Source organism: Heterocephalus glaber, unplaced genomic scaffold, assembly GCF_053883595.1.
Source record: "Heterocephalus glaber isolate CG9 unplaced genomic scaffold, H.glaber_assembly_v1.0 deba00001460, whole genome shotgun sequence".
Taxonomy (NCBI): domain Eukaryota; kingdom Metazoa; phylum Chordata; class Mammalia; order Rodentia; family Bathyergidae; genus Heterocephalus; species Heterocephalus glaber.
The window spans coordinates 7,428,108-7,454,528 of NW_028258307.1; the positions used below are offsets into that span (position 1 = coordinate 7,428,108).

At 47.5% G+C, this 26,421-nt stretch overlaps 1 protein-coding gene across 1 annotated transcript; it reads right to left on the minus strand.

Moving 5' to 3' along the window:
- Positions 1-11,889: 11,889 nt before the first annotated feature.
- Positions 11,890-26,395, minus strand: Chmp7 (charged multivesicular body protein 7). The gene is made up of 10 exons (XM_004848341.3): positions 26,021-26,395; positions 23,927-24,098; positions 17,730-17,915; positions 17,510-17,643; positions 15,462-15,510; positions 14,944-15,063; positions 14,603-14,701; positions 14,333-14,393; positions 13,454-13,627; positions 11,890-13,230 (listed from the first exon to the last, which is right to left on the minus strand). The coding sequence occupies exons 1-10, from the start codon at positions 26,317-26,319 to the stop codon at positions 13,178-13,180; spliced, it is 1,347 nt and encodes a 448-aa protein (XP_004848398.1). The 5' UTR covers positions 26,320-26,395; the 3' UTR covers positions 11,890-13,177.
- Positions 26,396-26,421: the final 26 nt, after the last annotated feature.

Consider the following 26,421-nt stretch of genomic DNA (forward strand, 5'->3'; position numbering starts at 1 on the left):
CAATAAATGTTTTTCTTTAAAAACAAAACAAAACAAAACAAGACAAAAAGGGTGAAACAATTAAAGAAAAATATAAACACACAGGCCAGCACTGGCGATCCACAAATGAATAATTAACATACCTGAGAAAGGTAACAAAATTAGTCGAACAGGAAAAGTAAGAAGCAACAATGTTTCTTTGAAACAAGAAAAAAATGTGAATTTTACAGATTAAAATGATCTTTTAAGAAATAAACAGCGGGTGCCAATCATGATAAAAATTTTCTCGGGTGATTAAAAAAAGACTATTATTGTCTAATGATTTAGGCAGAGTCAAAGGAGAAAAATCAAGCAGCTGGTAGATGCTCTAGCAAGTCGAATGCCAGAAGGAAACAGTGACAACAGTAGAATTTAAAGAGAAAACGTTAAGACCCGAATATTCTACAAACTGTGATGTCATAGAAAGGCTTTCTTTAACCTGCAATGGCACCAGAAATGTCTCTCATAGAAATTCTGCCACAGGAAGTGGAGTGGTATACAGTGAGGAGGCCAGAAGGACAGGGACCATTTGGGGACAGCCTGACATATGTCTTGCCCAGCTTAGCTTCCAAGACTTTTTGTAAAATCCACAAATAACTGAAAAATTTTCTCTAATGAGGCTGGGTGTGGTGGCCCACACCTATAACCCCAGCACTGGGAAGGCTGAGGCAGGAGGATCACCATGAGTTCGAGGCCAGGCTGGGCCACATATTGAGAGCTTGGCTCAAAAAAGAGAGAGAGGGGGGAGAAAGGGAAGAACTAGCAAAGGGAGGTGTGGAAAAGGGAGGGCTGAGAGAGGCCAAGGAATCAGAAGGAAGAAGGGAACGAGAACTTTTCAGTCCCTGCCCCGCTTTACCTGACGGGCCTCTGTGACCTCAGAAATCACAGGGTTTGCTGTCCCTCAGTTTCCAGGAGACCACAGCCCCAACCCTGCTGAGTTCTAAGTCCTTCTTAAAGGGCCAGAGTAATGGAAATCAGGATGTACCAGGGTTCTCCGCAGTGGGCTGTGGGGCTCAGCTCTGTCCTGCCTCAGCCTCAGAGCTCTGCCAGGGTCTCCCTCTGGTGACTTGAATTCGCAGACATTTGAACACTGTAGTCACCGGTTGGAATCCACCTGGGGTGGGTGCCAGGATGCCACAGATACCAGAATTCATGGATGTTCGAGGCTCTTACATGAAAGGGTGTGGTATTTGCATGTAACCTACACACATCTTCACATACACTTTAAAGTGTCTCTAGGTTACTTATAAGATCTAGTACTATGTAAATGCCATGAAGTAATTACTCTATTGCATTGTTCGGGAAAGACTGACCAAAAAAGGTTAATACATGTTTTGTACGGGCATCTTTTTTATTAGTACATGTTTGCAGTACATAATGATTACGTTCATTGTGGGGAATGGTACATGTACATAACACATCTTAATTCTTTATTTATTCCCTGACTCCCATCCCTCCCTGTTCCTGCCAATGTTTGGTCCCCTTCCCATTTACAAAAGGTCGATTTCCATTTTTTTGTTCAATTTTTTTTTCCATGCCCTTTCCCTCCCTTCTCTCCTCCATGTCTTGTTCCTCTTCCAATTTGAGAAAGCTCTCCCTACTTACTATTACCTAGCTTTTATTTTGTTCTATATTTGGGGTTTCTCATATAAAAGAAATCATGCAACATTTAAGATTGTGTATCTCATTTGTTTCTCTTAACATTGTGGTCTCAAGGTGCATCCATTTTCCTACAAATGACTCGTTTATCCTTCTTTATGGCAGAGTAGTACTCCATTGTGCATAACTACCACATTTTCTTTACCATTCATCTGTTGATGGGCATGTAAACTGTTTCCAAGATTTAGCTATTATAAATTGTGCTGCTACAAACATGGGCATGCATGTATCACTGTAACATGACTTTCACTTTTGGAAAGATATCCAGAAGGGAAATAGCAGGGTCAAATGGGATCTCTATTTTCAGTTTGTGTGAGGAATCTCCATACTGATTTCCATAGTGATTTTACTAGTTTACATTCCTACCAGTGTAAAAAGGTTCCTTTTCCCCCGCAGCCTTGCCAGCATTTTTTTTTTTTTAAAACATTTTCGGTCTGCAGTTGGCCGGATCTGTAAATGCAGATCTCATGGACATGGGGGTCTGCTGCACCAACCTGGTGTTACTTTTCCCTATCCAAGCACCAACCTCCCATCAGAGCCTTTTGACCCAAGGGGGCTGAAGAGGACAGAGGGAAAATTAATAGTTAAAAATGAGTATTAAGCCTTTATAATGGCATAGGAAGTACCTATGTTTAAAAAATTAAGTTGTTGCCGGGGATTTAGTTCAGTGGTTCCGGCGCCTGCCTCGCAAGTGAAAGGTCCTGAGTTCGATCCCCAGTACCAAAAAAAAAAATTAAGTTCTGAAAAAACATGACAGAAAACTGACCTCATCTTCTTAAAAGAAGGCAACAGAAAAAAATAAAGGAAGAAAATAGACAAAAACAGGGGCAATGCTTGCCCCTGAGCACTGTAGTATGGGTTTTCTGTTCAGACTCTTGCTGGTCTCCCTTAAAATTGCCTAAACTATACGTACAGGCTGCACTGGGTAAGGTTCATGGTTTCTGAAGTCTTGGCCGTTCAGGCTGCTATAAAAAAAAAATACCATAGACTGAGCAGCTTTCCGGCGAGTCCCGGAGGCTGGGAAGTCCAGGGTCCGAGCATGCGCAGATGCCCTGTCGGGCGAGGCTCCCTTCCGGCTTGTAGATGGTGCTGTCTGGATGTGCCTTCTAATGGTGGGAGAGGCCAGGCCCGGGGTTCTTTCTGAAACGCACTAACCCCATTCATGAGACCAGGTCTCCTGACTTAATGACCTTCTCGCATCTTAACTCCACCCCTGGATGCTAGGACTGTGCACTTGAATAGAAGAGGTGGGCATTCGGGTGACAGTAGTAGCTCCTTGCCGAGCACAGGCCCCTGGGTTCAAGAAGACAAAATAAGACTAGCATAATGTTGATAATTATTGAAATCTATGTTATTCTTTCTCAGTATGAAGAGAGAGAAAACTCCATAGAAACGAATTGATTTTTTTCAAGCCAAAACAAAGCTCCTGGAAACAGTAACATGATAGATGGGTGAGTATTCAGTGTGTGCCCCAAATACATTAGGTTCTTGAATTCGTACAGATAGAGAAATTGAAGAACTGTAGAATACGTTAGAAAATTAGTCAAATATATATGCTAAAAATTTGAGGATAATCATGGAGAGCCTAAAAATTATTCTATAGCTTCCAAATCATCATAGGAACATAATGATATTTAAACTTTGTCCAACGTTATCGCACAAATGAAGAAAACTGGAAGCAAACATAAAGGATGGTGAATGGTAAAGTTGTTTGATAAGGAAAACAAGAGCTACTCATGGTGGCTCGCACCCGTAATCCCAGCACTAGGGAGGCTGAGGCAGGAGGATCACCACGAGTTCAATACCAGCCTGGGCTCCATAGTGAGTTCAAGGCCAGCCTGAACTACATAGCAAGACTCTACCTCAAAAAAACTGGGGGGGGGGGGCGCCAACACATTCAGTGGAGTGCAGAAACTGGAAATTGTGGTCCTTATGGAACTGAGCTGGCAATGGTGCTTATCAAAGTTGGGCTTCTTCTCTCCACATGGGCTGGAGAGGCCCCCTGCAGGGGTTGGTAGCAACACCCAGGAAATTCTTGGGACAACCCGAGTCTTCCCTCACATGTACTGTGACCCTAGGTGTGGGTTGATCCCAGGGGTGGACCTGGGCCTGTCAGAAACCATGTCAGTGTTCATTCAGGGCTCCATGGGCCAAGGCAGACACAAGGAGAAGAGGACTCTGAGGGGCCTGGCCAAAGTGCATCAGGGAGGGGGTTTGTGCTGATCATGGGCGAGCAGGGCCGTGAACTCAGAGCCCGGGCGGCCTTCAGTCTCGGGCCCCACGCTCAGTCCCAGTGCTGTTGCTCAGCTTCTCAGTGTCCCTCTGGGTCACACAGGGCCTGGTGCCAGGGGCAGAGCTGGGATGGGGGGAAGGCCCTCAGACCCTCATTCCCTCATGAGCCCACCACAGCTCCCGAAGCCCAGGCAGGGCCCCACCTCTCCAGCTCCCTAGCCGCGGCCCTCCTTCCCTCCACACCAGGGGCCTGGGCCCGGATCTGCTTGCTCCAGATACCACAGGCACTCTGGGGCGAACCTTGGACACTTTTCAGTTCACATCTCCGAAGTCTCTGCTGTCACCAGCGCATGCCTTGCAGGTATGAGGTGTGACCAGAGACTACAGTGAAGGTTTACATTTTAAAACCATATTACAATTATATGACCACTGTAATCCCTCTCTCTTCAAACACACCCCATCTCCCATCATTCTTGTCACTTCCTGAAGGCATCCTGGATGAGGGTCTTTAAAAAGTGTGATCACAGATGTGTTGAACACTGCTGCCAACAGAAAAGAAGGCTCATAAAAACATTGTGGTACATCCTCATCCACCTTATTCACTGGACCTGGCACCGTGCAACTTCTGGCTCTTCCCCAAAGTCAAAACGACCGTGAAAGGTAAATCTTTTGAATTGATTCAGAACATCAGGAAAAAAAAAAAAGCCAAGCATAGTGGTGCATGCCTGTAATCTCAGCACTTGGGAGGCTGAAGCATCAAGATCCCCACAAAAACAAGGCCAGCCATGATGGCACAACTGAAGAAAGACACTCACAAAAGAGAACTTCCAGAACTGCTTCAGAAAGCCACCACAGTGATAGAGACCACACATCCCTGTCCACGGAACAACAGGAAAGGCACACATGGGACACACCTTGGCCTTCTGTACCGAGAATGCAATCCCTGCATAAACACATAAGAAGGGAGCAGGCTCTAGTAATTTATTAAAAACAGTCACACTTGTAGGCATTGCGTTACCGAGATCTGCCATACCCCGTTATCCCAGAGTGGTTTAGTGGTTAATGTATCAAAGTCTCCTTAAAGATGGGTCAGACAGCTTCCAAGATGCCCAGCACATGGAGTGCTGGGAGGGTGGCACCCCAGGGAGGACACGAAAGTACTGGGCCCCTTCCCCATACCTCGCCACAGGTCCCTCTCCACCTTCTCCACCCAGCTTCCCAGATGCCTCCTTTGTAATATCCTTTATAATAAATGGGTGAATGTAAGTCATGTGTTTCCCTGAGTTCTGTAGACTCCCTAAAAAATTTCAGAACCCAAGGAGGGAGTTTGGGGACCTCTGAGTCACAGCCAATTCAGACAAAGTTGTGAGTGACCTGGATCCTACTAATTTAGATTCCATCTGAAGTGGGGGACAACCGTGTGGGACCAAACCCCTCACCTGTGGAGCCTGCACTGACTCGGGTTAGACTCAAAACAGAACAGGGCTGCAGAGCACCCAGCTGATGCTGGAGAACTGATGAGGCACATCTGAGTCAGGAGCGTTCTGCGCGTTGAGTATTGAGAACACTGTGGGAGAAACAGTTTTTTCCTACTATGCACAACCTACCCTTCCCTCTGCACCCCCATCTCCAACCATGGCTGTCCATTACCATCAGCACCGTCACTATTATTGCCATCACTGTCAACATTAATGCTGACATCATCATTGCCAGCCCTGATGGGACACAGCACTGCAGTGGCAGTGAAGGGAAGGGGCTGCTAGGTAGAGCAGCTCCTGGCCAGATGGGGAAGCTTGTTATCGAGGCCTCCATTGACTTGTTTCTCTACCTCGGCCCCTTACACACCCAGACCCTCCATTTCCAGTCATCCTGTTCCCTTCCTTTGTCTTCATTCATTCATTCGGCAGTAGAAATTCGATGCCATGTGTTGCCTCTCCAAAGCAGGGTTGACAAGCTTAGACTTCAGCTGTGGGATAAAAAAAACTGACCCCCAACAGTGGTGGTGAACCACTGTGGGCATGCATGCCACAGTGGGCTGTTTATATCACTGAAACCTCTAAAACATTCACCATCACTGCCCTATAAGGATGTAAGAAATGAGGAAAGATATTTTTGATAAAGGGCTAGATGCACTGTCCAAGATGCCACTGGGATGAGGACTGACCCAAATCAAGATGGGAAGCACTGGCTGCAGCAACACAAAGGAAAACCCAGACACAGTTGTGAGAGTTTAGAGTCCAGAAACATGATATCAAAAGCCTAGCAGACGCCCACAGGATAGACCCACACACACACTGCAGAGAGGACATCAACCTAAGTCATTAAACCCTCAACTTTCAGCCTCTGACCACCACATATCAGCCCCATGTCTTGTCCTGACATTTGGATGCAGTGTAAATGGGAATGACAAATGATATCTCTTGAGACGAGGCCCTCTCTACCAGGGGTCCCTCTGCAAGACTCAATGGTATCTCATCTTCTGTGTCCAAAAGAGCTGTGTGCTAACCTGGGGCCTAAGTTTGTGGAACATCAACCATCCTGAGACAGAGCATGTCCCACAGCTCAGTTAACTATCTGTACCACAACCCAGGAGAGAGGAAAACCTGCCAAACTATATATACACCCAGATGAGAAGACCAGGGGATAAACTCACCCACACCACACACCACAAGAGGATGTGGAGGTGGTCTACCTGGAAGAGGGTGGGTTTCTAGCCAGACCCCAGGAAGATGCTGGACTTGGTTTTCAAACCACAGGGTGGGTGCCATCCACACCTCAGTGAAGATGCTGAAGTTGATTTCCCAATCAGTGGATTACAGAACAGTGTCCAGCACATGAAGAAAGATACTGGAAATGTTTCCTCACTGCAGGGTGGTGTCCAGCCACACCCCATGGATGCTGGAGGTGGCTTCCCAAGTACAGGATGGGTATCCAGTCACATCCCATGTAGATGCCAAAGGCCGTTTCCCCACCACAATGTGATATTCAGCTACATCCCATGAAGATGCTGGAGGTGGTTTCCCAACCATAGAATGGGTGTTCAGTTACATTCCTTGAAGATGCTGGAGGGAGTTTTGCTACCACAGTGTGAAAGTTTAGCCACACTCCATGAAGATTCTGGAAGTGGTTTCCTAGCCACAGTGAGAATGTTCATCTACTGCCTTGAGGACACTGGAGGTGATTTTCCAACTATGGTTTTAAGATTCAGCCACACCCCTTGAAGATGGTGGGCACACTTCCCCAACCACTACGTAAAGATATAGTCAGCCTCATGAAGATGGTGGAGGTGGTTGACAACCACAGAAGGGATGTGCACTCACATCCATGCAGATGTTTGATGCAGTTTCCCAACCACAATGAGATGTTTAGCCACACATGTTGATCCTGGAGGTGATTTCTGAACCACAGTGTTAAAGTTCAGCCACACCCACTGAAGATGTTGGAGGTTTCCCTACTACAATGTGATGATGTTCAGCTACATCCCATGAAGATGGTGGAAACAGATTTCCAACCACAGTGTGAATGTTCAGCTACAGCCCATACAGATGCTAAAGGTGGTTTCATAACTACAATTTAAATGTTCAAACACACCCTGTGATGTTTCTGAAGGTGCTTTTAAAACACAGAATGAAGGTCCAGCCACAGCCCATGAAGATCCTGGAGGTGGTTTCCCAACCACAGTGTGAATGTTTAGGCCCATGAAAATGCTCAAGGTGGTTTCCCAGCCACAAAATGAATGGTCAGCCACTCCCCTTGAAGATGATGGAGGTTATTTTTTCAACAACACTGTGAAGGTTCAGTCACACTCCATAATGATGCTGGAGGTGGCTTCCTAACCACAATGTGAATGTTAAACATCACCCAATGATGCTGCTGGAGGTACTTTCCCGATCACAATGTGAAGGTTCAGTCATATCCCATAAAGATTCTGGAGGTGGTTTCCCAGCCACATGAATGTTCAGCCACACTCCATGATGATACTGGAGGCAGTTTCTCAACCACATTGTGAAGGTCCAGCCACACCCTATGAAGATGCTGGAGGTTGTTTGCCAACCACAGCACAAAGGTCTAGACACAACCCATGAAGATGCTGGAGGTGGTTTCCAAACCAATGTGAAGGTTTAGAAACACTCCAAGAATACTCTGGAGGGGGCTTCCCAATCACAATGTGGATGTCCAGCCATAACTTTGAAAATCTTAGAGGCACTTTCCAAACCAGTGTAAAGGTCCAGCAACACCTCCCATGATGGTGCTTGAGATGCTTCCCCAACTACTCTGTGAAGGTTCAGGCACATCCCATGAAGATCCTGGAGGTGGTTTTCCAACCACAGTATAAAGGTCAGCCAGAGCCCATAATGCTGCTGGAGGGTTTCCCAACCACAGTGTGAATGTTCAGTACACACTAGGAAGATGCCAGAAGACATTTTTCAGCCACAATGTGAAAGTTCACTCATATTTTATGAAGGTGCTGGAGGTGGTTTCTCAACCAGTGTGAAGATTTAGGAATAACCTAAGAATATTCTTGAAGGCGTTTCCCACAGTATGAATGTTCAGCTACAGCCCAGGTAGATGGTAAAGGTGCTTTCCTAAACACAATGTGAATGTTCAGCCACATCTCATGATGATCCTAGACATGCTTTCCTGATCACAGTGTGAAGGTCCAGCCACAGCCCATCAGGATGCTGGGGTTTTCTCAACCACAAGGTGAATGTTCAGCCACTCCCCTTAAAGATGGTTCAGGGGCTTTCTCAACCACAGTGTGAATGTTCTGTCACACTGCATGATGATGCTGTAGGTACTTTCCCAACCAGTTTGAAGGTACAGATGCACCCAATGGTGCTGCTGGAAGTCCTCTCCCAACAACATGAATGTTCAGCCACTCTCCTTGAAGATGCTAGAGGCAGTTCTCAACTACAACGTGAAGGTTCAGCCACATTCATGAAAATGCTATAAGTGACTTCCCAACCAATGCAAAGGTTCAGGAATATCCTAAAATATTCTGGAGTTTTCCCATCCACATTGTGGATGCCAAGCAATAACCCTTGAAGATGCTGTAGGTGCTTTCTCAACTGCAGTCTGAAAGTTGAGTCACACCCCATGAAGATCTTCGAAGTGGTTTACCCACCAGTGTGAATGTTCAGTCATAGACAATGAAGATCCTGGAGACAGTTTCCCAAACAGTGTGAATTTTCAGCCCCAGCCCATAAAGATATAAAGGTAGTTTCTTAACCACAATGTGAATGTTTAACCACACCCTATGATGATACTGGATGTGCTTTCCCAAACAGTCTGAAGGTCCAGCCACACCCAATGATGATGCTGAAGGTTCTTTCCCAACCAGAGTGTGAAGTTCCAGTCACATCCCATGAAGATCCTGGCGGTGGTTTTCCAACCACAGTGTGAATGTTCAGCCATAGCTCATGAGGACCCTGGAGGTGATTTCCCAACAACAGTATGAATGTTCAGCCATAGTCCCTGAAGATGGTAAAGGTGGTTTCCTAAACACAATGTGAATGTTCAACCACACTACATTATGATGCTGGAGGTGCTTTCCCAACCAGTGTGAAGGTCCCATCACACCCCATGATGTTGCTGGAGGTGCTTTCACAACCACAGTGTGAACATTCAGCCACAGCCTGTGAAGATTCTGGAGGTGGTTTCCCAACCACAATGTGAAGGTTAGCTGACAGCCCATGATGCTGGAGGTCCTTTCCCAACCACAGTGAGAAGTTCCAGCCACAGCCCATGAAGATTCTGGAGGTAGTTTTACAACCATGGTGTGAATGTTCAGCCACACCCTATGAAGATGAAGGAAGTTTCTCAACCACAATGTGGTTTCTCAGCCACACTTCACGAAGATACTGGAGTTGGTTTCCCAACCAGTGTGAACGTTTAGGAATACCCTAAGTATATTCTGGAGGTGGTTTCTCAGCCACTGTGTGAATGTTCAGCCACAGCCCATGAAGATGTTAAAGGTGCTTTCCTAACTACAATGTGAATGTTCAACCATACCCCATGATGCTGCTGGAGGTGGTTTCTCAACCAAAATGTGAAAGTTCAGTCACATCTCATGAAGACTCTGGAGATGGTTTCCCAGTCACAACATGAATGTTTGGCCACTCCCCTTGAAAATGCTGCAGGTGCTTTCCCAACCACAATGCAAATTTTCTGCCACTTCCACTGAAGATGCTGGAGGTGGTTTCCCAATGGGTGTTGAGGTTTAGCAATACCATAAAATATTCTTGTTGTGGTTTTCCAACCAGAGTGTGAAGGTCTAGCCACATCCCATGGTGCTGAAAGTAGTTTCTCAACCACAGTGTGAATGTTCTGTCACACTGTGTGATGCTGTAGGTGCTTTCCCAACCACAGTGTGAAGGTCCAGCCACACCCAATGAAGATGCTTGAGTTAGTTTCTCAACCACAGTGTGAAGGTTCGGCCCCTTTTCATGAAGATGCTAGAGGTGGTTTTCCAACCAGGGTGAAGGTTTAGAAATACTCTAAGAATATTCTGGAGGAGTTTCCCAACCACAATGTGAATGTCTCCCCGTATTCCTTGAAGATGCTGGAGGTGGTTTTCCAGCCACAAGGTGAATGTTGAATCAAAGCCTATGAAGATCCTCAAGGTGGTTTCCTAACCACAGTGAGAATGTTCAACCATACCCCAAGATGATGTGATTTCCCAACCACAATGTAAAGGTTTAGTCACATCCCAAGATGATTCTGGAGGTGGTTTCCCAGCCACAGTGTGAATGTTCATCCACTCCCTTTGACGATGCTGGAAGTGCTTTTGCAACTTGTATGAAGGTTGAGCCACAGCTCATGATGATCCTGGAGATGCATTCCCAACCACAGCTTGAAGGTTCAGCCACATCCCATGAAGATTATGGAGGTTGTTTCCCAACAACAAAGTTAATGTTCAGCCACATCCCATGAAGGTGTCAAAGGTGGTTTTCCAATCAGAATGTGTTCGGCCACATCTTGTGAAGTTGTTAGAGGTGGTTTCCCAACTACATGGTAGGTTTCCACTCACATCCCTTGAAGATGAATGCAGTTTCCCAACCACAATGTGATGTCCAGCTACATCCCATGATGATGGTAGATGAGGTTTCCCAACCACAATATGAATGTTCAGTAACACTTCAAGGTTCTGGTGGTGGTTTCCCAATGACAGGGTGGATATCCAACCACATCCCATGGAAGTATTGGAGGTATTTTTGCTCTGACAGGCTGGTTGTCCAGTCACATCCTATTGTTCAGGTACTTCCCCCTCCAGTTTAGAAATCCAGTCTAAACCCATGAAGATGTTGGAGGTGGTTTCATCACCACATGGTGTCCAGGCCCAGTGGCAGAACACCACGGCACCACCCAGCTGAGAATGAAGCAGGGAGCCAGCAGCACACAAAGACCCCATGAAGATATATCACAACTTCAGCCCCTTGGACTTCTTTGCAAAATGCTGAATGAGGACTTTTCAGTGGCTTGGGAAAATTCAACATGAAAACAGATGAGAGGGGCCGGGGATTTAGCTCAGTGGTTCCACTGCCTGTCCAGCAAGTGCAAGGATCCGAGTTTGATCCCCGGTACCAAAAAAAAAGAGATGAGGCTTACCAGGTCCTGGCCACTTCCTTCCAGTGGGAGTCTCCCACTACATTTGCCTTGATGTCATCTGTACCTGTCAGCTCATCTCTTTCAGTTCCCTCCCAGGCCTCGGGTTCTCACAAAGTGTCCTGGGCTAGTGTTCCCAATACTTTTCCTACCTGGCTCACCTACTGACTTACCTGGCACTATAGCCGACCTACCCTGCTCCCAACTGCACTCAGCTTCAAAGCCTGTCATGCCCAGGGCATGGCAGATATCATGCCCAGAGCATGGCTCAATTTGTTGCACAGCTCAGGGATCACACTGAGATTTTAGAATTGAAGTGTGGATACATAGGTGGCCAGTGGAGGCAGAAAGAGCTTAAAGAAGAAAGGACAACTCTAGAGTTTTCTCTTTTAATTATTTACCAGATAAAAAAGAAAAAATAGTGATTGTTTCCCTTCACCCCCAACGTTTTCCATTTACCAAAGTTCAGTGGGAGAGAAATTTGTTGAGCAGTCGTACTTCCAGCCTATAGCCAACTCCCTACCTCTGCTCTGCAAAGCAGGAGGAGTAGGGCAGAGGACTCCAGGCAGAATCCTTGAACCTGGGCAACATAGTGGCTGTGTGGATTACCTCTTCTCCTTGTTGATGGAGCACTCATACCCTGTCCTGCCTGCCCTGCACACCCCCTCCAGTCCATCAAAGGAAGTGGGAAGATGGGACTGCCAGAGGCAGGGATGGGTTAAAGCAGGAAGCACATGGCACATCCGGCAGAAGGCCACAGCCACTTGCTCCTATTGCACATCCTGGCTCAGGTCCCACCATCCTGAGCAGTGGGCTGCACCAGAAATGATTTTCCGATTCAAACAGGGTCCCTGTTGGTGTCAGTCAGGCTCTCAAAGGGGAGAGAGGGGTGGTACTGTGTGGCTTGTTCTGGAATAAACATTTATATATATAATTCCATGAGGAGGGCAAGGCAAAAGCTTTGCTTCGAGTTCAAATGACCAAGAATGACCCTTTCCCCATCAGGAGATCTTCTGCATCGACCACACAAGTCCCCCTCCCAACTTTCATGACCCTGACCCACTCAGGCATGAATCTGGAGAACTTGACATTCACAGAGAAAAATCTTGCACACTGTCTCTCCATGAAGCAGCAGCTGTTAAGTCTCTTCAAATTTAACTCTTAAGTGTTTGATTCTTATTCTTCTCTTTACCAATGAAAATGGAGTTGGACAAGAAGTTGTTTAATGGACATTATAGACAGAATAAATCCCTCTAAAAAATGGTGGGGCTGGGGGAAGAGGATTGATTTTGATTTGGCAAAGCTGCAAATTTTTCACCTTCATTGGCTGGAACAAAGCTGATGGGTGAAGACAAACTTAACTGAGCCACTGGCAAGAACTGCAGGCTATGAGAGACAACAGGTCACACATGGGACTGTATAAATTGTGGCACTATCAGGATGAGAAGGCAGGTCCATGACACCAGCTGGGAGCAAGCTTTTGGAGCACTGCTTCCAGAGATTCTACCTGTCCTGTTGTGAGTGGCAGCATCCAGATACACCAGGTGCTTCTCCTTCTCTTCCAACCAATTCTGAGCATTTCTCATTTAAATAACTATGTACACACATGAGGCTGATCTCTCTTTTACAAGAGGGTCCTTCACTTGAGGGTCCTACAATGGCTTTAGAGAGTTGGTTCCAATAGCCTTTTTGGAGATTTACTGCTCGGGACCAAATCTGCAAGGAGAAGAAATGACAGCACTGTAGCAGGAAGATCTTTATGATGGAAGCATCCCAGTGTGTAAGGGACTGAGTCTTAATATAAATAACACCACCACTCACTCCTTACAGGGCTTGGGTTCCCGGGAAGATTGAGCAGTTGGGCTGCAGCCCATCCATTCTGTGCCTGGCTCCTCAGTCAGTCAGAGGGTCCCAGGCAACCCTGGAAAACAGCCCATACCTGGCTCTGATAAGGACAGTTTCTCAAGTTCAGCTTCAAGTTCAGCATCGGAGATCCTAGGGTTAGGCACACTGTTGGTATAACATTTGGGTCTGTCAGGCAGGTCCAAAGGTTCTTTGGTGGTGTCCTGAAGGAGGATGTCCAACTCCTTCTCCAGTTCCTCACTGTCAAAGTCTAGGAAGAAGAAGCAATGTAGGAACACATTAGCTTCAAGGAGGAAATGCATTGGGTCCCTAACCAGGGTTCTAGTTCTAGGATTCTCTGAAACCCAGCCCAGCTCTATAAAAGATGCCGGGGCCTCCTTGCAGGTTAAAAGAGTAACAAGTTAGGAAGCAAAGGGCACCCTCAAGTAGGCCTTTTTTCCATACACAGAGCTAGATCATCAAGGAGGTATATGCAGCTGATACCACTGAATTGGCCCTGATTCCCTTTGCCCGAGGACCATGATGGCAAACCAATGGCACACGTGCCACAGTGAGCACATAGAGCCCTCTCTACAATGATACCATGAGTTTTATGAGTTGTTTTTTTCTACACTCAAACCTCAGTGTTCAGATTTAACTGCAGTGTTGGCACTGTGTGATAAATAAGTGGGTTTTGGGTTGCAGTTTGGGCACGCATCACTAAAAGGTTCACCATCAATGCCCTAGGAGAAGGACCTGCAAGCTGAGCCTTGTAAGGATCACTGGAGCACAGAGGGCCTTCGGTACAGTAGATCAAGCAAGAATGGCAATTCCCTCCAACTCCTCCTGTGGGTGAGTCCCAGGGAGGGGCCTCCTACACCGGGGAAGTCCGTGATCAAACCTGTCACGGCACGAAGAAGTGAGACCTCTCAGAAGGGGAGAATGGGAAGGAGAAAGTGTCAGCCTGGCGACTCACCTAAACCATTGGTTACCCCACCAGCCAGAGTCTGAGACACTTCGTCCTGGGTGTCACACAGCTGTAAGAGACAAGTGCGAAGCCCTGTATTAGGAATGGTGGCCGAGCATCTTGAGGTCTCTAGAGGACCACAGTGTCAGAGAGCATCTGAGAGTCAGGGAAAGGCTCTTCAAAGTCACAAGGTCAAGTCTGGGAAAGGGGGCTGCAGCAACGTCACATCTGTCCTCTGTGACTTGTTTATGTGTGTCCCTCCCCAGCCCCTTCCTGTACCTCCTGGATCTGATCCACAAGGCTCTCTGCCTTCTCCACTGTGACATCCTTCATGGACAGCTTCAGTGCTCCTACCCCAGCTTGGTAGGCATTGAAAACCTAAAGAGAAAGCCCAGTTCTCAGTGCAAAGGACATTTCCAGAAAAATTCAGACAATGGTGCTGAACCCTAAGAGACAGCTTTGGGAGGTTTTGGCCACCCAACTCATATCCATAGGGCCCAATCTTCCCCCAGGAAATACAAAGGTAGCCCAGCCATGCCCTGAAAGAACCCAGGTTCCTTCACAACAGCAGAACCACAAGGCTGAGGTGAGCTGTGAGTGGAGGAGAGGGGTGCAGCTACCATCTGGTCTGTCTGGGAGGCATAGATGCGGTCCAGGATGCCTTGAACAGTGTCCAGCTTGGTGTGCAGGGCCTCGATGCGCTTCTCTGTCCGCTGCTTGGCCTTGAGGGACCTTAGTGCCTGGGGACGGGGAGACTGAGGTTAGGGCTAGACAAAGCAAGAGGAAGTCAGCCCTCCCAGGTGGGAAGACCACCTCAGGCCTTCTCTCTCTGATATAAAATAATCTGTTTCTAGGCATGCTGGCATAGGCCTGTAATCCCAGCACTTGGGGGGCCAGGCAGGAGGATCACTGCAAGTTTGAGGCCAGCCTGGGCTACATAGTGAGTTCAAGAAAAGCCTGAGCTACATAGTGAGACCCTTGTCTCAAAAAATAAAACAAAACAAACTATGGACTCTGGGCCACCCGTAGCCTCTGCTCTGCTCCCCTGATCCCCAAGCAGGCCACTCTTGGAAGTGCTGGGCACCCCTCCCAGCCAGCCCAGGACACTGCTATGCGGCTGCAGGGCGAGCAAGCTCACCAGTTGCTTCTTTCCTGCTCGGCAGGCCCGGCGGGCTTCCTCTTTACACCTGCGAAACAACAGAGAGATTCATCTATAAAGAACTTAAAAAGATCAGACCTCCCGAATTTAAAGACCCAATCCAAAAATGGGCATCTGAAATGAACAGACATTTCTCAGACAAAGAAGTAGAAATGGCAAATAAACATATGAAAAAATGTTCAACATAACTGGTCATTCTAGACATGCAAATGTAAACAAAACTGAGATTCCACCTCACCCCCGAAAGAATGGCTGCTATCAAGAAATCAACCAATAACAAATGCTGGCTGGGCTGTGGGGAAAGAGGAACCCTGCTCCACTGCTGGTGGGAGTGTAGACTGGTGCAACCACTGTGGAAATCAGTATGGAGATACCTCAAAGAACTAGGACTGGAAGTCCCATTTGACCCAGTTATTCCCCTGCTGGGAATCTTCCCCAAAGAATTAAAAGAATCATACCACAGTGATATATGTGTATCCATGTTCATAGCAGCACAAGTTTTAATAGCTAAAACTTGGAAGCAGCCCAAATGCCCATCAACTGAAGACTGGATAAAGAAGATGTGGTTTTTTTAATAAAATGGAGTACTACTCAGCCATAAAAATGAGAAATTAGAGACATTTATAGCTAAGTGGATGCACATTGAAGCAATACTCTTAAGTGAAATAGACACACATGTATAAATACCGAATCGTTTCTCTAGTGTGAGAAACTGAAGGTGTAAATAAGGACTAAAAGGTATAATAGATAATGTGAATTAGGAAGAAAAGGGGCAAAGGGGAAGGGGAAGTGGGAGGGGTAGGGGAAAGGAAAGAAGAGAATGGAATTAATATGAGAAAATGGAAAAATGGAAACAAAGTCTTTGTAAATAGGGAGGAATGGAGGGGTTGAAGGGTGGGCAGGGGAAGGGGAAAAATAAGAACCAAGAGAGATTATGTAAAGGTGCAAATTTCCAATGATGAATGTCAGTATATTGTACACCTAAAATGTACCAATGATGAAAATGAATAATTGATAATGTGAAATAGGAAGAAAAGATCCAAAGGGCTACGGGAAGTGGGAGGGGTAGGGGAAAGGAAAGAAGGGAAAGGAAAAATGATGAGAAATGGATAAAATGGATATAAAGTCTTTGTAAATAGGGAAGGGTGGAGGGCGTGAAGGGAGGGCTAGGAATGGGGAAAAGATAAGAACCAAGATGCATCATGAAAGGTACACTTCCCAGTGAGAAACGTAAATGTGCTGTATACCTAAAATGCTCCAATCAAAGAAATTAAGGGAAAACAACAGAGAGATGCAGAGGACTGTGCCATGGGATGGGTGGCAGGGTCCCAAAGAATCCCTGAGAGCCATACTGAGTGAAAGTGGTTTGGGATTTGAAGATCAAACCCACCCCTCCCCACAGCAAGGCAAGGAAGCCAGCAACCCGCTCCGACCCGGGCAGCAAGTGAGGCTCAGGGCTGCACAGGTGCACGTGGGAAGCTGGCCGACCAAGCAGAGGCAGGTGCACCTCGGAGACAGAAAGTGCGAACGCATCTCTGCCTGGGGCCGCCGGGATTGATTCCTAACGTTGACCTAACGTTGAGTCCTACATTGACCTTGACCATGTCTTGTCGCCTTGTGGCAGGCACGCACTTTCCTCACTGAGAGGAGACTGAACAAGTTCCAACTTACTGTCTGTCTGTTCTCCTCTCAGAGACGTATCCGTGGCTGTTACCACGGACCCAGGGAAGAGAAGGGGTCCCTTGGAAAGAGCCCTGTGAAGGCACTGAGGGCCCTGCTCACTGCTGTACCCCCACCCCTAAAATGACACTCAGCTCAACAAATGCTGGCTACAGACACTGCCACGGAAGAAGAGAAGTAACATGCTAGAAACTGTCATCTCCATAGGCAGAATTCACGCTCCCTCGCTGCTCTGTGACACCCTGTGTTTGCCGAGGTTTCTGTATGGAGCAGTGAGTACTTCTGTAAGCAGTGAACAGTTAATACCAGGGGCTCTGGGGACAGCCTGCTGGGGAGGGACTACTCACCTCTCGGCTTCCTGGGATAAGGACTCCACTTTGCTCGAGAGGAGCTGCTCACTCTGCATCAGCTGGTACACCCCAACATCCACGTCATTCACAGGGGACACCTTGGCATGTGGCCCCCGGGCAAGCTTCACGATCTGCGGCAAAGGGATGCATCACTGCTGCCCTCCCTCAGGCCCAAGCAAGCCACTGTGTGAAAGGAGTGAATGAACAGGGCTCCTACCTTCTCCCCGTTCTGCTCGAGGACCGTGACCCGCTTCTCCTTCTGCAGCTGCAGCAACACCAAGTAGAAGGTCCTCTCATCCGGGCAGGAGTTGGCGCACAGGGTGCTGAGCTCCGACAGGGCCACCACGGGGTGGGAGGACAAGGGTGAGTGCTGGTACAGGCGATACACCTCCTCGGCCTTTTCCTGCAGGGAGGGCAAAGGGGATCACAGGCCTGGTCACCAGCACAGGATGGGGTGAAACCTGGCCCTGAGCCTCAGAACCATGGCAAGGCAAGAACCAGGGAGCAGCAACCCCATCCTCCCTACGGCTGTCACTCCTAACAAAGGAAAAAGAGCTTGCTTTTTCTTCCAACCTGGGAGGTAAGCTGGGGACTGTATGAAATGAGGCACGGGAAATGCCAGCTCCATGCTCGCACGTCCGCCTGGGACTCTGTGTCTGCCTCTCCTGGCTGTGCTCCGGTGGAGGAAAGAGGAGCGGGATGTGGTGGAAGCAGCCATGAACCAGAGCAGAGCCTGACTTCTGCTGGCCCCGTGACCCGGCACCATCAGGCTCACGGGTCCTTGGTGTCCCACTCACAACCGGAAGAGCCACACAGATGAGATGACACTTACACTCCCTATTCCCTGTCCAGTTCAGCCTCTTCTTTTTCAAGACAATTGTCGAGACCACAGACATGGATGTTACTGAGCTTATAAAGAATCTAAAGAGCAGGGCCAGGGATTTAGCTCAGTGGTTTCGCCGTCTGCTGCGCAAGCACAAGGACCCAAGTTCAACCCCCGGTACCAAAAAAAAAAAGAATCTAAAGAGCAAAGTATGTGATGAGGAGCAGGAGGGCAGGGTTAGTGGGAAACTAGGAAAAAGAAGCTCCAAGACATGATGCTACATTCCTTCAGATGTGGAAATCACTTCTGCAGCCAAATATCTACTGAGGGAGGCAGAGGAAGCCATGAGAATACACAGAAGGAAACCCGAGGATTCTGAGACTTCTTAAAATGGGGTGGACTGGGATTGTGCAACTCAGTGTTGAAGTGGGAGCAGCAGGTCCAAGGCACTGGATTCAATCCCAGCACCAAACCAAACCAAACAAAAAGCCTGTGGAGCGGAAGCCTGAGGGGTACTATGGTTACGTGGTGAAGGGGATGGTGGGAGATCCTGGGCAGAGGTGCAGAGAAGTGACAGTCAGTATGGCGGATCTGTCACGAGGAGGGCAAGAAAGAGGAGCAGGAACAGTTCTAGGTGACGTGAAGAGTAGCATCTTATTTGCTGTCCTTCTTTCTGCAGAAGGTGGGCAGTTGCTGGAGGGACCGCCATGGCTAGACTGCGCCAGCTGGCTGACAACTGCAAAGATGGACTGTGGAGCTACCACTGGAGGCGGGCACCATTATGCAAGACAAGATATGGGGCTGAACAGAGAGAATCTGCAATAGAGAGGGAAGGGTGGATTCCAGCAAGATGCAGAGGATAAAAGTGGCAGTCCATGTGACTGAGTGCAGGGTTGAAGGAGAAAGAGGAAGGTCTAGACTCCAACCTGAATGCCTGGTAGACATGATGCTGTTAACAGCAAAGATCTAGAAGGAAAGCCCATCTTAAAGGAAAGACAAAACATCCCACTTGGGACATGCGGGTCGGGATACCTGAGGACATCTGAGAAGGCAGGTACAGCAGACAATCTGAAGCTCCAAGGAGACACCTGGACAGAGAGAGAACTCTGAAAGCCCTCAGCACATGGTGATGACTGTGATCACAGATGTAAGTGAGATGGCCAAGGAAACTGGGCAGGAAAGTGCCGAGTGGAGGAAGACCAATATTTAAGCAGTGGAGGGTCCCTCAAGGGACCCAGCGGGACCACTCAGGGGGAACAGAGGGAACCTGCTGCCCAATGGAACAAATTCAGGGAAAAGGGAAATTTTGAGAAGTGAGTGGGCAAAAGTGTCAAAGGCGGGAGAGTCCAATAAGACAGTGACTTAATTTCCATTAGACTTGGTTGTCCCATCAGATGAGAACCTATCAAGCTTCTGTGGATGGGACTGTATGGTGTCCACACACAAACAGATTAATGGTATGCAGCATTAATAAAAGGTACTCAGAGAACAAACAAGTAAGATGTTTTAGTAGTGAATGCTAATTAACAAAACAGAATGGAAAGCAATATGGCAGAGTGTGATAGGGTCGATGGGAAAAGACTGCAAACACACACGACCAATGGGAAAGGAACATACTCAAAGAAATAGAATGGGATAAACAGAATGGAAACTTTCCATTCTCTGTATACTTTTTTTCAAAGCAAAATCATGGGCAATTTTTGCTTTTTTGTGTATTTTCAGGACTGTTTAAAAGAAAGTAAAAAGTTATTGGGTATATTCCATGTCTGGGCTTAGGAAAACCAATCTCCCTCACCCGCAGGTTTTTTCTCTACATCTGCTTCTTTCTCTTCTACACCCAGGTAAGACCCTTCACTGTCACAAATGTAAGGAGGTCCATACACCCACCCCCTGGCCCTGCCCAAGAAAACAATGGAGTCACCAACTACTTGAGCAAATCATGAGGTGTCCAGATAGTGAAGTGAGCAGCAATTTAGCAGTACTGTGCCCTTGAGAGTGTGAGGACTTACTATTCTTTGTTATTTTCGTGGTACCAGAGATTGAACCCAGGGCCTTCGCAAGGAACTACATCCCCAGTCTTTTTAAAATTTTTATTTTGAGTCAGGTTCTTGCTAAGCTGCTAAATTACCCAGGCTGGGCTCAAACCTGGGATCCTCCTGTTTCAGCCTCCCAGAATGCTGGAATTATAGGCATACACCACTGTGCCTGGCTTTAACGCTTACTTTCTACCTAAATAGAACTAGACAACATTGCTGTCACAGACTATTTCTGATTTCCACAGAGCCCTATAATTCTACTCCACTTGACTGCCATTGTCCACCTTTTGATCTCAAACAGACTGAGTCCAAACCTACATCTCTGGGGCCAATGGACCTACCTCTTCTTCACTCCAGGTTGGAGAACACTCGAGGTAAGTCTGCAAAGAGGACACAAGCTTGGCCCAGAACCACCCAGCCCACCCTGCGGTCGCTGTGGGGACCATGACTGGGGCCTGCAGAACAAGGCCATGGTGTGGACAGGGAGAGAGGTAGAGAAAATGTGGGTCACAAGAGACAGACACCTGGAAACCTTATTCCCAGACCGCATTCCAGAAGCTCAAACAAGCACTTCTAAGTGCCTGCCTACAGGACACTGTTCCAGTTTGTATGTTAATAAAAGGTGAGACCTGGCTTTGGGAGTGTTTCTACAAGACCAGGGACCTGCTCAACAGCCTGTAGCGTATTTCAATCATAAATTAGATATTACAGATTCAGAGTAATTCATTAAAAGGGTAAGCCCCAAACAATATAGTTAAAACACTTTCATTCTCTTTCAAGAGGCAAAAACCAGCCATTCAGGTTTTTTGATTATTGATTTGATTTTCTGCTTGGCAATTCAGTTGGAATCAATCATGTCTTTTGCCTCTAGAGGCATATTTTGCTAAGGATCACAGATCCACTCTGAAAAAGCTCCTGATCTTAACTGTCCTTCTACACCTGAGATGGTTAAGATTTCGTTCTCGTGCCATACTTAAAGGCACTCTTCTGTCCCTTCTCCACTGCCCTGGCCCTGAGAAATAATGCAGTTTGATTCAAGGCACTTCCCTCTTCTGTGGCTGCTGGATTTCAAGACAAAGCTTCCAGAATGATGAGTTTCCCCTCCCAGGAATCCTTCCACAGTAAAGCTGACCTTCATTTATCACTGAGCCATATAAAAAAACTGGTCTAGGTTTAATCCTGAAACTCTCAAAAATAAATGTAAGTTTTAGTTCAGATTTATCTGCCTTTCAGCCCTCAGGCAAAATTAGAGAACGCTAAGAACAGCTAACCCGGCTCTGGCCACTTCCTTACACCTCTAGCCAGCCGCCACTGGCACTGGCCGAGATAAAGTCTAAGAGGCACCTTAGATTGGGCACAGAACAAGAGGGATAGATGGAGACTCCTTCTTTTCCTTTGTTGTTGTTTTTTTCAAAATGGGAAAAGCTGTCCTAGGTAGACATCTGCAGCACAGCAGGTTGGAGCCTTGGCAGACCTTCTTCCCTCACTACAAAAAAATTCATACTTAGCTCCAAAGAGTGTCACCTCGTCTCTTCTACATGCAAACCTGGCCTGGGCAGACCCTCACTGGAGATAGTTAAATGACCTTTAACAGTTTGCACCTATAGAGGAAACAACTATGGTTATCAAAACAACCATGAGAAGCCTATGTAGCTGAGTATTCCAGTCAGCTTAGGGCCCATCTTAAAACTGTTTTTGCTTTCACACGTATAAAAGATTTTTATTCCTTTTGATTCTCATTACAAGACATCTCTGTTAATTGATCTACAAAGTCCTGACTAGTCTTTTTTATAATTATAAACCTAAAAATTATAAAAGTTATTACAATTCAATTTGGCCAAGTACATCTGAGTGCACTCTGGTTTATAAACAAGTTGTCTTATGTGTGTGTGTGTCTGGCTGTTCAGTTTGTTACAACACGTACAGCTGTTATGCTTGAGCTTTTTTCTTTTACATTTTGGATTTTTTTAAGACGTTTGCCTGTAACTATAGATAAATGTCACTAATGACATGCTTCTCCCAGGTCGCCAGATGATCCAAATAATGTCAACTGGTTTTACAAATACAGTACATGTTGTTGTCTCTATGTAATATCTCAAAAATCTCTCATTGGTCAAAAATAAGGTGTTAATTGTTATGATCTGGCTCTAATAGTTTATCTAAAAATTTGTTAAGATAATTAAATAAAGACTCTTGGGCTAAAAAAAAAGAAAAAAAAAGAAAATGTGGGTCATTGGTCAAAAGTCTGGGTGAACAGGAAGCCTCAGTGTAATGCAGGGAGCACTGGGGTCTGTCATTGTGAGGAGAAACTGGCACTTCCCTCAGGGATGGGAGTCTGAGCTTGCACCTGCCGTGCAGAGACCTCTAGGAATCTGCAAAGGCCCTGAGGATGGGCTTGGTCTGTGGATTTCAAAACTAACCACCATCTGCAGCCCACTTTAGCTACTTCGTGTTCAGTCAACTTCATAAACACACTGCCACTTAGGGTTCATAACCCTGTGCATAGCAGTCTCGGTGGCACAGTGGGGCTGAAGCAGGTCTGCTGTATTTCAGAGTGAGACAAAGAGAGAGAGAGACAGAGCAGTAGCCAGCAGGAGCCAGAGACCATAAAGGAGTCAACCTGCGATGGGAAAGCAAGGGTGGGTTGAAGCTAAGGAAGAAAGCATCAGAAGAGAGACAAAATAAAGAGAGCAAAGGCTGATGGGACTCAGGGTCAGGAAGGGTGGGGCAGACTCAGAAGCACATGTGGAAAAGAAGGCTACTCCACCCTCCAAGCGAGCATAGGAGGCAGAGAGCTCAGAGGAGGCAGAACTGCGGGCGGCAGGACAGGAAGTGGAAGGCAGGCTTAGAAGGCCACCTTCTCTATGGTATCTACAGTGAGTGAAGAGGACAGGAGTGGAAGAGCAGTGGGAGGGGTGGAAGTGGGCTGCAGAGTGGCCAAGGGCCCTCCTACAGCTGGGGACCATGAGCGGGGCCCCATCCGAGTGGCACAGGCCAACGGCTGGCTGCGAGTCTTCCGGGGGGAATGGGGAGGCAACTTGCAATGCACCGAGGGCCCTGCCACGCCATCAGAGTACAGTGGGCTGGGCGGAGAAGGCAGCCCGAGCAGGAGGGGAGGACAGGACCAAGCCCTGAGGGCCACTTCGAGGCAGAAGAGCAGGGATGGTGCAAGGCAGCCCTCAGCAAGCTGGAAGGGGAAACAGGCAGATTCAGAGTAGGAAATCAGCCCCTTGTCTGCTAATTTAGTGGTGGGCAAAGCTGAAAGTCACAAGATCCTCAGAAATCCTGGGGATTTCTTACAGTAAAATACAGAAGGCAAAACGGTTCCTAAATTTTCACTTATCAACAGTCCTTACAAATACCAGGAAGCAATCAACTGTTGTTACAGATGATTCCTAGCCAAGGATCAAGAGTAACAAATAATAATGGTGCAAAGGACAACTAAAGGGAAGCTGGGTAAACTCTGTCACCATGAAAGAATCTCCCCCAAGAACGCACCCAGCAGAGACTCTTGTCATCACGAGGGTGCCCCAGCCCTTCCCTCTGCACACTCACCTTCAGCAGCTCCACGGCCACAAGCACCTCCTCAACGGGAACCTTATTGTCCCCCAGCATGTTAGACAGAGTCCACTTGAGGGGCTTCAGCAGGAAGACGCCAACCCCCCAGGAGATCCAGCTGCTGTCCACACTGGCCATGAAGTCTGACTCTCGCTGCAGCTCCCCTCGACTGCAGGGCAAGAAAAAGGCACAGGGCAGTGCTTAATGCAATGGCCCATTCCAGTCCCCACCTGCCCCCTTCTGCCCAAAGAGAAATTCTGTCATCACAGCACCCATTTATTGGGCATCTACTCTGCACCAGCTACTTGGAGAGGCACTGCACTCAGCCTCTTAACCCCTCTACAAGACAGACAGAGTCACTAGTGTGGTAACCAATGAGGAAACCGAGGCCCTGAGAGGGTAAAGAGGAAAGCCTCATAGAAGTCAGGATTTGTCTGGTCCAAACACAAGTGCTCAGCTCAACTAAGACTCCACAGACACAGGAGCTACTGCGCCTGCATTGCATTTTACTTTTACAAATGGAGCTCAAAGCAATAAAATGAAAGTAGCAATAATGGATCATTGTCAAGTGTAAGACATAGGGAAGGACACAAAGATGTACAGAGATAGGGCTTCCTGCTATCCCTAAACTAAGCTGGACATAAGATTATTGGTTTCTGTAACACAACAGCAGCTAAATACACTGAAGCTATTATGTTAAGAGCTATGTGAAGATCTTCAAATTCTCACAACAGATGTAAGTACAATTATCACTACCATGTTATAATGAACCAAGTCAGGGACTAAAAATGGCATGTAATTTGTCCAGGGCCATGTAATTTAACAACTGGCAGAGCCCTCATGCAAAGCTGTTCATTACTATGTTGCACTGCATCTGTGGGGGAAATCTCTCACTTACAAATTTTTCAGGTGTCAGACTCAGACAGGCAACAGGCAGCTTCAGTGAAGAACCATCACTCGGGAGAGGAGGGATTAAGGTGTTAAAGGTCTTCAGATTGGAAGTGATATAAGACTGTCCTGCCATAAGAAGAACCACTCTGCTCGTTCCCCACTGGTTCGTTCAGCTACTGTCTCCACTTTAGGCATGAGGCAAAACTTTCTCCACAGTACATTTTGTTCGAAAGGAGAATTTCAGAAAGGCTTGTATTGTACATCAAGGTTAGCCAAGGGAACGGTACTAAGAACAGAAGTAGAGGAGCCAGACCCTTCCATCAGAAAGAGTAGTAAGCTAAAAACTGTCAAGGGTTGATTTTCTCCTTCATTCACTGAGGAAAGTACCATGCTAGGTACTGGGCCTAGTATGATGCATACAGTGAGACGTGGAAATGACTTAGAAGTAGGAAGCTAGTCCTGAGATGACTTCTAACTAGCTATGTAACCCTCAATAAGTCACTTGTTCTCTGAGACTTGGTTTCCTCATGTGTTTTACATGGTGAATTTTATTATCTCTTTTCTAAGGCTGCTGAAAAAATCAGATGAAAACTATCTGCATACTGTTAAGCGCTGTCATCTACTAGGTATCAATGTTACCTACTCAGGCACCTCCAAAATACTGTACGTACTCACGCATGTGTCACCTATGGACCTCTTCAGGGTGCCCTGGCACTCAGGTGAGCCCTCATCTTCCTTCATGTCCTCTCTGCTCCAACAGTCTGTGCCAAAGACAGGCCAGAAAAGGCCAGGCACATGCCTGTGCCAGAGTTGTTGGCAAGATCACTACAGCTCCCTTACACACAAACACTTCTTTGCTCAATCTTCCTTAGTTCAGTGAACCCAAAGACCTTGTGCTACACAGGCAACTCAAATTGGAAGCCCTTAGGTAATAACTACACAACGGGATTTCAGTTCACACAAGTCATTGTCAGCACCGCTGGGCTGGTGACATGTGGAACGCGTCTAATTGGACTATCCCAGCCTCCCGAGCTCATCCCTCCAAACACCCGTGCCCCGACCTCCGTGTGTGCCTCCTCCTTTGCACACTCTGGGCCACAGCCTGGGCTGGGCGCGGTGCGCTGTCACAGACAGGAGGGGAGGACTGTCCCTTGGGGAGCCCCCCCCCGCCCGCGTCCCGGGCCCCGGCACGCCCCTCACCGCAGCAGGTCCTGCAGCACTGTGGCCAGCCCCAACGGGACGCTGCCCTTGCGCTGAAAGGCCTCCTGCAAGTCCCGGAGACGAAGGCGCACCACCCCCTGGCGGCGGCTGTAGCTCAGCACCAACGGCGCCCAGAAGCCCATCTTGCTGTCCCAGTCGGTGCTGTTCACCTCGCGACTCCTCTTGAAAGCGGAGAACAGGAAGGACATACGCTCCTCATCTTCTTCCCACTCGGGGGGCAGGAGGCCCGCCGGGTCTCCCCCGGCCGGGGCCTCGGCCTCCCGCTCCGGGGACCACATCGGAACTCCCAAGGCTCCGAACACAATCCCGGCCCCTGATCCCCTTCCGCCCTAGTTCCCTCCCGGCTTCCGTTGCTTGACTACTCATCACGTCACCGTCGT

Coding starts and splice junctions, on each gene's coding strand:
- Chmp7 (XM_004848341.3), bottom strand. CDS start 26,319: ATGTGGTCCCCGGAGCGGGAGGCCGAGGCCCCGGCCGGGGGAGACCCG. Junction 15,064..15,461: donor GAGCAGGAAAGAAGCAACTG/GTGAGCTTGCTC, acceptor CCCCGTCCCCAG/GCACTAAGGTCCCTCAAGGC. Junction 13,628..14,332: donor TGGGGTAACCAATGGTTTAG/GTGAGTCGCCAG, acceptor TCTTCTTCCTAG/ACTTTGACAGTGAGGAACTG.